Raw genomic sequence first — 12,809 nt, 5'->3', positions numbered from 1 at the left:
ACGTGGTCTCAAAAATATTACTCAACTACTAGAACCAGGTACTTGTATTGTTAAAACTTTTGAACAAATTAGAAGGGAATTTGAGCTCCCAAATCATCATTTTTATGCATATCTCCAGATCAGACATTATATTTTGCATGGGATACAAGACCTTAATAATGGTCGAGAGCTAGGAATAATTGAAACAGGTATCATTATGTTAAAAAATGGATATCATTCAATCTCTAGTTGGTATAAGATGATTATGTTAAAACAGGGCCAGCAAACCCTGGAATTAATTTTACCTAAATGGCAGAGACTTCAAGAGGTAGAAACAGAGGATATCAAATCAAGTATTCAATTAGTAGGCAGTAATAACACGACATGGAAAGAATCTCATAGTAAACTCCTTAACCTCTCTTACATCTCCCCGGCAATCCTAGCTAAATGGGATAAAAAATGCGCAGGTTACTGTTTCCATTGTAAATATCCGAAGGCAGATATTCTACACTGATTTTGGTTCTGCCTAAAGATTAGTAGATTCTGGAATAGAGTTAATTTCTGGGCAAACAAATTTACAAACCAGAAGGTGGTATTTTTCCCAAAAAATTATTATTTTTCTTTATAACCCACTATCCCAAGAGTTAAGGAAGGACCGAGCTTTTATCAATACCACTATATTGGTGGCTAGGAACTTAATATTGCAACATTGGAAGGCAGGAAAACCTTGTAGTATTGCAGAATTTGTTCAAAAAATGTATTTAAAAAAAAACACTATAGAGCAACATCAATTGGAACCAAGTAGTGAAAAACAATTCAGAACTTTCTTTCAAAAATGGCTAAGTTTAATAGAGTCGGGTTCCCTGGCATTGCAATTACAGATTATTTACCCCCTACGTAAATCCACGTTTTTTGACATAGCAATAGTGGAGGGGTTTCTCCCACCACAGTGGGCAAGGTCAAGGTAAAGGGAGGCGAGCTGGGTGAGAGGGGGGGGGGGTCTGGAGTGTTCTTTTTTTTTTTTTTTTTTTATTTCCTTCCTCCTTCCTTTTTCTTTTTTTTCCTCCTTCCTTTTTCTTTCTTTCTTTCTTTCTTTTCTCTTTCTTCCTTTTTTTCCCCAATGTTTAGTTGTATAGTCAGATAAGAGGTCATGATCTAGGTTTCACCTAGAGTAATAGATGGTCTCATCTAGCTACAAGAAGAAGGGGAGAGAGGGGGAAGGGAAGATGATTTATCCAATTAATAGTCAGATAGCTTTATAGGTATAAGATATACACAACCAAGTCATCCCTCTGTCTAGGAGAAGGGTAACAAACATATGAGGGGGTTAGGGGATAATGTTGTATCAATACAATAGGAAAGCTCAAATTAGTATAGAGATATGGTAGTATCTATAGAATCCTCCAAGTGACTGCTATCCAGTCACATCTTTACTAGGTAAACTAGGATCATATTATCAGAATTCGAGCAGGCAGGGATATTGTGTTGCTTTGGTTATCTGACATTGTTTGGTTGACATATTTATAGAGATGATTTAAATAAGACTGTATTAGGACGATAGAATGTAGTCTGGCTCAAGAAACACTGTATCAGTAATACAGGGGTATTTTTTATTCTTTTTTTTTCTTTCAATTTTTATTATATTATTTGAAAATCTCAGCAATGTAATGTTTAATGTATAATGACACGCCGGTTCTGTGTCACTGGTAAATTTGAAGGTATACACAAAATAATCGTACCATTACCTTTTTTTCTTTTTTTTCATTATCGCTTTTGTTATCATGGTTGGCGAGGCGTTGACTTTGTATGATCCATTGCTGTTTCTAAAATAAAAAAAACTAAAAAAAAAACGTCTACAATGTTTATTCATTTTTATTTTGCCTCCCTCTCCTGTAATTTACCGTAGAGACTGTGGAGTGCATACACCAATTCTTAACTCACTGGCATAGCATTGTAACATTTTTATGTAAATTCAGCAGCCCTTTGGTACGTTCCATAAGGGACTGCTGACATAAACAGAGATAAAAAAATCAAATAGAACTAATTATTTAAAAGTGACATGAAACCCAAACTATTTATTTCATGATTGAGGTACAAATACAATCTAGCATTCACTGCATTCCAGTGCTGACCTGTTAGTATATGTGCAGCAACTCTCCTTCAGATAGCTTCAATCTAAATTCCAAAATGGCAGCACCAATGATTAGAGGGAGGTGCATTAAATGTATTGTTCAGTGTTCCTTTAACGTTCCCATATGTGATGTTTTTGTCATTCCTGTATTTTTTCTTCTAGAGGCAACAAATTGCTGCTGTTATAAATCCTTGTCTTATAACTGTATTATTTTGTTCCCAATACAACACTACGCACAAACATGTATGTAGTTAATAACCAGCGTCAGCATAAGTCCACCATATTAATATGAATTAAAAATCATGTATTTAATGTTGTAGCTGCCTTTGAAAATAAATTAGTACATTCTTAATGAATCTTTTTTTTTTTGCTGTGGGAGTTTATATTAATTTATAAGTTTACTCCAAACCCTGTTGCATTATGTTAAACACTCACAAGATTATAGTAAAATAGGGTGAGAACTCAACGCTAATGATGATTCACAGCAGAATTAAATTCATAATTCTCACCCTGACCTGCAAAGCCCTTACCAACACTGCTCCTCACTAATAAACAAATATACTCTAGCCCGCCCCCTAAGATCCAACTATGAATTGCTCCTCCCATGCTAGACTGCAGGACTTCTCTTGTGTGGCCCCAACCCACTGGAACGCACTTCCTCACGCTGTTAGACTTCCCCTAATCTGTCTTCTTTTAAACGCTGCCTAAAGACATTTTTGTTCAGGGAAGCCTATCACCCAACTAAGTAACAAATTAATTCCACTTACCTAATAATTGTCCTCATCTAACTCTGTATTAACATCATTCTCACCCTAGCAGTCCATAACTCCTGTTTCTCACCCTCCTAGATTGTAAATTCAAAGCAGTCAACCATCGATTCACCCAGAAAGCAGGGAGTGGACAGAAAAGATCCTGAACACAGGCAGGTGAATAAATGCAGAGTTTATTACTCCAATTTTCTCCAGGTAGCGTGTCACAGCAAATACAATCACAGCTGTGACAGTAAAAACGGCATATGATGAAAAAGACAGGCAGCTCGGGTCAAACGCGTTTCATGTTACAACATGACTTTCTCAATGACCATGCCATCACCCATAGTACACTGCTGTCTTTTAAGCACCAGATAAAACTCCTCCCATACACCAATGGTCAAATCACAATGTATGGGCGGTAAAGCAGGTTAATATGGGTGATTAGAGGGATATGTGACGTTGCACTACAAACACACTTATTCAATATTAATATATCGCATGTAATTAGAAAGAGGAAATATAACAATATATCATACTCCTATATACAGGTAATACTAACAAATAGAACAACATGCTTACATTCAGAATGGGATGTTAAACTTTTGTAGATCAACAATAAATTAGTTTCACTGTCACTAAAAATTCTAAATCTTATATTGTAGTTTAGTGTCACAGCTGTGATTGTATTTGCTGTGACACGCTACCTGGACAAAATTGGAGTAATAAACTGCATTTATTCACCTGACTGCTTTCTGGGTGCATTGACCATTGACTGCTTTGAATTTATAATCTAGGAGGGTGAGAAACAGGAGTTATGGACTGCATCGATCGCTGACTGCTTTGTATTTTTTGGAGCGGTGGTGGAACGCTTTGTTCATTGCACCAGTATAGCTGACAGTGGTGTACACGTCATCGTGATGCCTAGAGGGGGTGTGTTCCTTATGCGAAGATCACTGCGGTCTGCCGACTACCACACTGAGTAAACGTCAGAGCGCTTACCTAAAGTTTGCTTGTACATAGTAAGTTCCCATGGGAATTGGGACTTAAATTCCTCCTGTAAAATATTGTATCATCGAACCCATTGACAGCGCTGCAGAATTTGCTGTCGCTTTATAAATAAAATATAATAAAAAAAAATAAAAAAAATGTTTGGCTGTTCATTTTTTCCAACAATGCAGGTAGAGTAGCTGAATGGTAATTCCTTATAGTAAAGTTAAAAAGTTACTCTGGTGCGTTGATCTTCGTTTTAAAGAAAGAAAAACCCAGATCCACAGCTGCATCAGGAATAAAGGAGAATTTATAGTAACATATACCTTTTAAATACTTTGGTATCTGTCTGGCCATGGCGAAAGCTAAGCTCTACACACAATGTAATATTGCCCTGTAAAACAGTGATGTCATCCGACTGCAAGAATGAGCAAGGTGATACTGGGGAGTGATCACATAAATCTCTCTGCTCAGAGGAGATGATATAAAACGATTCTCCAGTACGGCAAGATCCCTAGTGACAATCTAAAAAGGCAGAGTTTGCGTTGCTTCTCCAAGCGGTGTTCCCTGCATTTCTGTATGTGAAGGAGAGACAAGCCCAGAGCAATATAGCACTGCATGACATGAGAGTTCTGCTGCATTTATGCTTTGTATTTTATATTACTTTACACTTCAGATTAAGTTTTATTACATATAAACTTTGCACTTTCTTAAGTTACCAAGAGAATAAATAATATTGATAATAGGAGTAAATTAGTAAGTTGCTTAAAATTGCTGCTTAATCTGAATCATGAAAGAAAAAAATTGGGTTCAGTGTCCCTTTAAGAATGAAGTAGTGTATGGTGTTTATTGCGATGGGAGTTGGTGTGGTTTAGGGATTATAGCACAGAACCCATTATCAGACCTTGGCATGTAGCACAGATCCTTCAGCACTAATAACAAGCACAGCACAGAGCACATTATCACTCAGACCTGGGCATGTAGCATAGATCCCTCAGCACTAATAACAAGCACAGCACAGAGCACATTATCAGTCAGACCTGGGCATGTAGCACTAATAACAAGCACAGCACGGAGCACATTATCAGTCAGACCTGGGCATGTAGCACTAATAACATGCACAGCACAGAGCACATTATCAGTCAGACCTGGGCATGTAGCACTAATAACAAGCACGGAGCACATTATCAGTCAGACCTGGGCATGTAGCACTAATAACAAGCACAGCACGGAGCACATTATCAGTCAGACCTGGGCATGTAGCACTAACAACAAGTACAGCACGGAGCACATTATCAGTCAGACCTGGGAATGTAGCACTAATAACAAGCACGGAGCACATTATCAGTCAGACCTGGGCACGTAGCTCTAATAACAAGCACAGCACGATGCATGTAGCACAGATCCATCAGCACTAATAACAAGCACAGAGCACATTATCAGTCAGACCTGGGCATGTAGCACTAATAACAAGCATAGAGCACATTATTAGTCAGACCTGGGCATGTAGCATGGACCCCTCAGCACTAATAACAAGCACAGAGCACATTCTCAGTCAGACCTGGGCATGTATCACTAATAACAAACACAGAGCACATTATCAGTCAGACCTGGGCATGTAGAACTAATAAAAAGCACAAAGCACATTATCAGTCAGACTTGGGCATGTAGCACTAATAATAAGCACAAAGCACATTATCAGTCAGACCTGGCTGAGCATGTAGCACTAATAACAAGCACAGCATGGAGCACATTATCAGTCAGACCTGGGCATGTAGCTCAGATCCCTCAGCACTAATAACAAGCACAGAGCACACTATCAGTCATATCTGGGCATGTAGCACTAATAACAAGCACAGCACGGAGCACACTATCAGTCAGATCTGGTCATGTAGCACTAATAACAAGCACAGGGCACATTATCAGTCAGACCTGGGCATGTAGCACTAATAACAAGCACAGCGCACATTATCAGTCAGACCTGGCTGAGCATGTAGCACTAATAACAAGCACAGAGCACATTATCTGTCAGACCTGGGCATGTAGCACTAATAAGCACATGGCACATTATCAGTCAGACCTGGGCATGTAGCACTAATAACATGCACAGCACAGAGCACATTATCAGTCAGACCTGGGCATGTAGCACTAATAATAAGCACAGGGCACATTATCAGTCAGACCTGGGCATGTAGCACTAATAACAAGCACAGAGCACATTATCAGTCAGACCTGGACATGTAGCACTAATAACAAGCACAGGGCACATTATCAGTCAGACCTGGCTGAGCATGTAGCACTAATAACAAGCACAGCATGGAGCACATTATCAGTCAGACCTGGGCATGTAGCTCAGATCCCTCAGCACTAATAACAAGCACAGAGCACACTATCAGTCAGATCTGGGCATATAGCACTAATAACAAGCACAGCACGGAGCACACTATCAGTCAGATCTGGGCATGTAGCACTAATAACAAGCACAGGGCACATTATCAGACCTGGGCATGTAGCACTAATAATAAGCACAGGGCACATTATCAGTCAGACCTGGACATGTAGCACTAATAATAAGCACAGAGCACATTATCAGTCAGACCTGGATGAGCATGTAGCACTAATAACAAGCACAGAGCACATCATCAGTCAGACCTGGGCATGTAGCACTAATAACAAGCACAGGGCACATTATCAGTCAGACCTGGGCATGTAGCACTAATAAGGACATGGCACATTATCAGTCAGACCTGGGCATGTAGCACTAATAATAAGCACAGGGCACATTATCAGTCAGACCTGGCTAAGCATTTAGCACTAATAACAAGCACAGGGCACATTATCAGTCAGACCTGGGCATGTAGCACTAATAACAAGCACAGGGCACATTCTCAGTCAGACCTGGGCATGTAGCACTAATAATAAGCACATGTCACATTATCAGTCAGACCTGGCTGAGCATTTAACACTAATAACAAGCACAGGGCACATTAACAGTCAGACTTGGGCATGTAGCACTAATAATAAAAACAATGCACATTATCAGTCAGACCTGGGCATGTAGCACTAATAATAAGCACAGGGCACATTATCAGTCAGACCTGGGCATGTAGCACTAATAATAAGCACAGAGCACATTATCAGTCAGACCTGGGCATGTAGCACTAATAACAAGCACAAAGCACATTATCAGTCAGACCTGAGCATGTAGCACTAATAACAAGCACATTATCAGTCAGACCTGAGCATGTAGCACTAATAACAAACACAGAGCACATTATCAGTCAGACCTTGGCATGTAGCACTAAAAACAAGCACAGAGCACATTATCAGTCAGACCTGGGCATGTAGCACTACAAACAAGCACAGAGCACATTATCAGTCAGACCTGGGCATGTAGCACTAATAACAAGCACAGGGCACATTATCAGTCAGACCTGGCTGGGCATGTAGCACTAATAACAAGCACAGAGCACATTATCAGTCAGACCTGGGCATGTAGCACTAATAACAAGCACAGGGCACATTATCAGTCAGACCTGGGCATGTAGCACTAATAACAAGCACAGGGCACATTATCAGTCATACCTGGGCATGTAGCACTAATAACAAGCACAGGGCACATTATCAGTGAGACCTTGGCATGTAGCACTAATAACAAGCACAGAGCACATTATCAGTGAGACCTTGGCATGTAGCACTAATAACAAGCACAGGGCACATTATCAGTCAGACCTGGCTGGGCATGTAGCACTAATAACAAGCACAGAGCACATTATCAGTCAGACCTGGGCATGTAGCACTAATAACAAGCACAGCACAGAGCACATTATCAGTCAGACCTGGGCATGTAGCACTAATAACAAGCACAGAGCACATTATCAGTCAGACATGGGCATGCAGCACTAATAACAAGCACAGCACAGAGCACATTATCAGTCAGACCTGGGCATGTAGGACTAATAACAAACTCAGCACAGAGCACATTATCAGTCAGACCTGGGCATGTAGCACTAATAATAAACTCAGCACAGAGCATATTATCAGTCAGACCTGGGTATGTAGCACTAATAACAAGCACAGAGCACATTATCAGTCAGACCTGGGCATGTAGCACTAATAACAAGCACAGAGCACATTATCAGTCAGACCTGGGCAAGTAGCACTAATAACAAGCACAGAGCACATTATCAGTCAGACCTGGGCATGTAGCACTAATAACAAGCACAGAGCACATTATCAGTCGGACCTGGGCATGTAGCACTAATAACAAGCACAGCGCACATTATCAGTCAGACCTGGGCATGTAGTACTAATAACAAGCACAGAGCACATTATCAGTCAGACCTGGGCATGTAGCACAGCACAGATCACATTATCAGTCAGACCTGGGCATGTAGCACAGCGCACATTATCAGACAGACCTGGGCATGTAGCACAGCACAGATCACATTATCAGTCAGACCTGGGCATGTAGCACGGACCCCTCAGCACTAATAACAAGCACAGAGCACATTATCAGTCAGACCTGGGCATGTATCACTAATAAAAGCACAGAGCACATTCTCAGTCAGACCTGGGCATGTAGCACTAATAACAAGCACAGAGCACATTATCAGTCAGACCTGGGCATGTAGCTCTAATAACAAGCACAGAGCACATTATCAGTCAGACCTGGGCATGTAGCACCAATAACAAGCACAGCGCACATTATCAGTCAGACCTGGGCATGTAGCACCAATAACAAGCACAGCGCACATTATCAGTCAGACCTGGGCATGTAGCATAGCACAGAGCACATTATCAGTCAGACCTGGGCATGTAGCACTAATAACAAGCACAGAGCACATTATTAGTCATACCTGGGCATGTAGCACAGCACAGATCACATTATCACTCAGACCTGGGCATGTAGCCCTAATAACAAGCACAGAGCACATTATTAGTCATACCTGGGCATGTAGCACTAATAACAAGCACAGAGCACATTATTAGTCATACCTGGGCATGTAGCACAGCACAGAGCACATTATCACTCAGACCTGGGCATGTAGCACAGCACAGAGCACATTATCACTTAGACCTGGGGATGTAGCAAAGCGCACATTATCACTCAGATCTGGGCATGTAGCACAGCACAGAGCACATTATCACTCAGACCTGGGCATGTAGCACTAATAACAAGCACAGAGCACATTATCAGTCAGACCTGGGCATGTAGCACTAATAACAAGCACAGAGCACATTATCAGTCGGACCTGGGCATGTAGCACTAATAACAAGCACAGCGCACATTATCAGTCAGACCTGGGGATGTAGCAAAGCGCACATTATCACTCAGATCTGGGCATGTAGCACAGCACAGAGCACATTATCACTCAGACCTGGGCAAGTAGCACTAATAACAAGCACAGAGCACATTATCAGTCAGACCTGGGCATGTAGCACTAATAACAAGCACAGAGCACATTATCAGTCGGACCTGGGCATGTAGCACTAATAACAAGCACAGCGCACATTATCAGTCAGACCTGGGCATGTAGCACTAATAACAAGCACAGAGCACATTATCAGTCAGACCTGGGCATGTAGCACAGCACAGATCACATTATCAGTCAGACCTGGGCATGTAGCACAGTGCACATTATCAGACAGACCTGGGCATGTAGCACAGCACAGATCACATTATCAGTCAGACCTGGGCATGTAGCACGGACCCCTCAACACTAATAACAAGCACAGAGCACATTATCAGTCAGACCTGGGCATGTATCACTAATAACAAGCACATAGCACATTCTCAGTCAGACCTGGGCATGTAGCACTAATAACAAGCACAGAGCACATTATCAGTCAGACCTGGGCATGTAGCTCTAATAACAAGCACAGAGCACATTATCAGTCAGACCTGGGCATGTAGCACCAATAACAAGCACAGCGCACATTATCAGTCAGACCTGGGCATGTAGCTCTAATAACAAGCACAGAGCACATTATCAGTCAGACCTGGGCATGTAGCACCAATAACAAGCACAGCGCACATTATCAGTCAGACCTGGGCATGTAGCACCAATAACAAGCACAGCGCACATTATCAGTCAGACCTGGGCATGTAGCATAGCACAGAGCACATTATCAGTCAGACCTGGGCATGTAGCACTAATAACAAGCACAGAGCACATTATTAGTCATACCTGGGCATGTAGCACAGCACAGATCACATTATCACTCAGACCTGGGTATGTAGCCCTAATAACAAGCGCAGAGCACATTATTAGTCATACCTGGGCATGTAGCACTAATAACAAGCACAGAGCACATTATTAGTCATACCTGGGCATGTAGCACAGCACAGAGCACATTATCACTCAGACCTGGGCATGTAGCACAGCAGAGCACATTATCACTCAGACCTGGGGATGTAGCAAAGCGCACATTATCACTCAGATCTGGGCATGTAGCACAGCACAGAGCACATTATCACTCAGACCTGGGCATGTAGCACAGCACAGAGCACATTATCACTCAGACCTGGGGATGTAGCACAGCAGAGCACATTATCACTCAGACCTGAGCATGTAGCACAGCACAGAGCACATTATCACTCAGACCTGAGCATGTAGCAAAGCGCACATTATCACTCAGACCTGGGCATGTAGCACAGCACAGAATCACTCAGACCTGGGCATGTAGCACAGCACAGAGCACATTATCACTCAGATCTGAGCATGTAGCAAAGCGCACATTATCACTCAGACCTGGGCATGTAGCACAGCACAGAGCACATTATCACTCAGACCTGGGGATGTAGCACAGCAGAGCACATTATCACTCAGACCTGAGCATGTAGCAAAGCGCACATTATCACTCAGACCTGGGCATGTAGCACAGCACAGAGCACATTATCACTCAGACCTGGGCATGTAGCACAGCACAGAGCACATTATCACTCAGATCTGAGCATGTAGCAAAGCGCACATTATCACTCAGACCTGGGCATGTAGCACAGCACAGAGCACATTATCACTCAGACCTGGGGATGTAGCACAGCAGAGCACATTATCACTCAGACCTGAGCATGTAGCACAGCACAGAGCACATTATCACTCAGACCTGAGCATGTAGCACAGCACAGAGCACATTATCACTCAGACCTGAGCATGTAGCACAGCACAGAGCACATTATCACTCAGACCTGAGCATGTAGCACAGCACAGAGCACATTATCACTCAGATCTGAGCATGTAGCAAAGCGCACATTATCACTCAGACCTGGGCATGTAGCACAGCACAGAGCACATTATCACTCAGACCTGGGCATGTAGCACAGCACAGAGCACATTATCACTCAGACCTGGGGATGTAGCACAGCAGAGCACATTATCACTCAGACCTGAGCATGTAGCACAGCACAGAGCACATTATCACTCAGATCTGAGCATGTAGCAAAGCGCACATTATCACTCAGACCTGGGCATGTAGCACAGCACAGAGCACATTATCACTCAGACCTGGGCATGTAGCACAGCACAGAGCACAATATCACTCAGACCTGGGCATGTAGCACAGCACAGAGCACATTATCACTCAGACCTGGGCATGTAGCACAGCACAGAGCACATTATCACTCAGACCTGGGCATGTAGCACAGCACAGAGCACATTATCACTCAGATCTGAGCATGTAGCAAAGCGCACATTATCACTCAGACCTGGGCATGTAGCACAGCACAGAGCACATTATCACTCAGACCTGGGCATGTAGCACAGCACAGAGCACATTATCACTCAGACCTGGGCATGTAGCACAGCACAGAGCACATTATCACTCAGACCTGGGCATGTAGCACAGCACAGAGCACATTATCACTCAGACCTGGGCATGTAGCACAGCACAGAGCACATTATCACTCAGACCTGGGCATGTAGCACAGCACAACATTATATGAGGTCCGGTAGGTGCCTGATAAAACCGGAGCACTTCCCGGACAGTAAATGCGGATAGCGCCAAACGCACTGGTTGGTGGCAATCGCCGGTTTGGTTTATGTGTTTGTTTGTACAGTACTACAGTTGTGAGGGGGAGTTCGCGGTAACAGGCATTGTACAGGGCAGCCTGGCAGCGGGTCCTTACGGAGGCGCTGCATCAGGCATTGTACAGGGCAGCTAGTGGTGGGGGCCTCGCATGGCAGTGAGGCCAGGAACAGCACAAGATGGCGGACGTGCTGAGCGTCCTGCGTCAGTATAATACACAGAAGAAGGAGATTAACGTTAAGGGGGACGAGGTCATTTTCGGGGAGTTCTCGTGGCCCAAGAATGTCAAAACCAACTATGTTATCTGGGGGTGAGTCAGGGTTGGGGCATGTTCTTCCGACATGTGTATGTGTTACATGAGTGAGTATGTGCTGTGTGCAGTAAGTGTGCCAGTCTGTGTTATATGAGAGTGAGTGTGCCAGTCTGTGTTATATGAGAGTGAGTGTGTCAGTCTGTGTTATATGAGGGTGAGTGTGTCAGTCTGTGTTATATGAGAGTGAGTGTGTCAGTCTGTGTTATATGAGAGTGAGTGTGTCAGTCTGTGTTATATGAGAGTGAGTGTGTCAGTCTGTGTTATATGAGAGTGTGTCAGTCTGTGTTATATGAGGGTGAGTGTGTCAGTCTGTGTTATATGAGGGTGAGTGTGTCAGTCTGTGTTATATGAGAGTGAGTGTGTCAGTCTGTGTTATATGAGAGTGAGTGTGTCAGTCTGTGTTATATGAGAGTGAGTGTGTCAGTCTGTGTTATATGAGAGTGAGTGTGTCAGTCTGTGTTATATGAGAGTGTGTCAGTCTGTGTTATATGAGAGTGTGTCAGTCTGTGTTATATGAGAGTGTGTCAGTCTGTGTTATATGAGAGTGAGTGTGTCAGTCTGTGTTATATGAGAGTGTGTCAGTCTGTGTTATATGAGAGTGAGTGTGTCAGTCTGTGTT

General features: G+C 42.9%; 1 protein-coding gene across 1 annotated transcript in view; it reads left to right on the top strand.

The window, feature by feature from the left end:
• Positions 1 to 12,031: 12,031 nt before the first annotated feature.
• CDC73 (cell division cycle 73) overlaps positions 12,032 to 12,809 on the top strand; it is a 140,550-nt gene continuing 139,772 nt past the window's right edge. The window contains exon 1 of the mRNA XM_053693840.1: positions 12,032 to 12,187. Within this exon, the coding sequence (XP_053549815.1) occupies positions 12,057 to 12,187 (131 nt within the window). The 5' untranslated portion in view covers positions 12,032 to 12,056. The remainder of the gene's footprint in view (positions 12,188 to 12,809) is intronic.

Source organism: Bombina bombina, chromosome 10 (assembly GCF_027579735.1).
Source record: "Bombina bombina isolate aBomBom1 chromosome 10, aBomBom1.pri, whole genome shotgun sequence".
Taxonomy (NCBI): Eukaryota; Metazoa; Chordata; class Amphibia; order Anura; family Bombinatoridae; genus Bombina; species Bombina bombina.
This window is presented reverse-complemented; position numbering and strand designations above follow the sequence as displayed.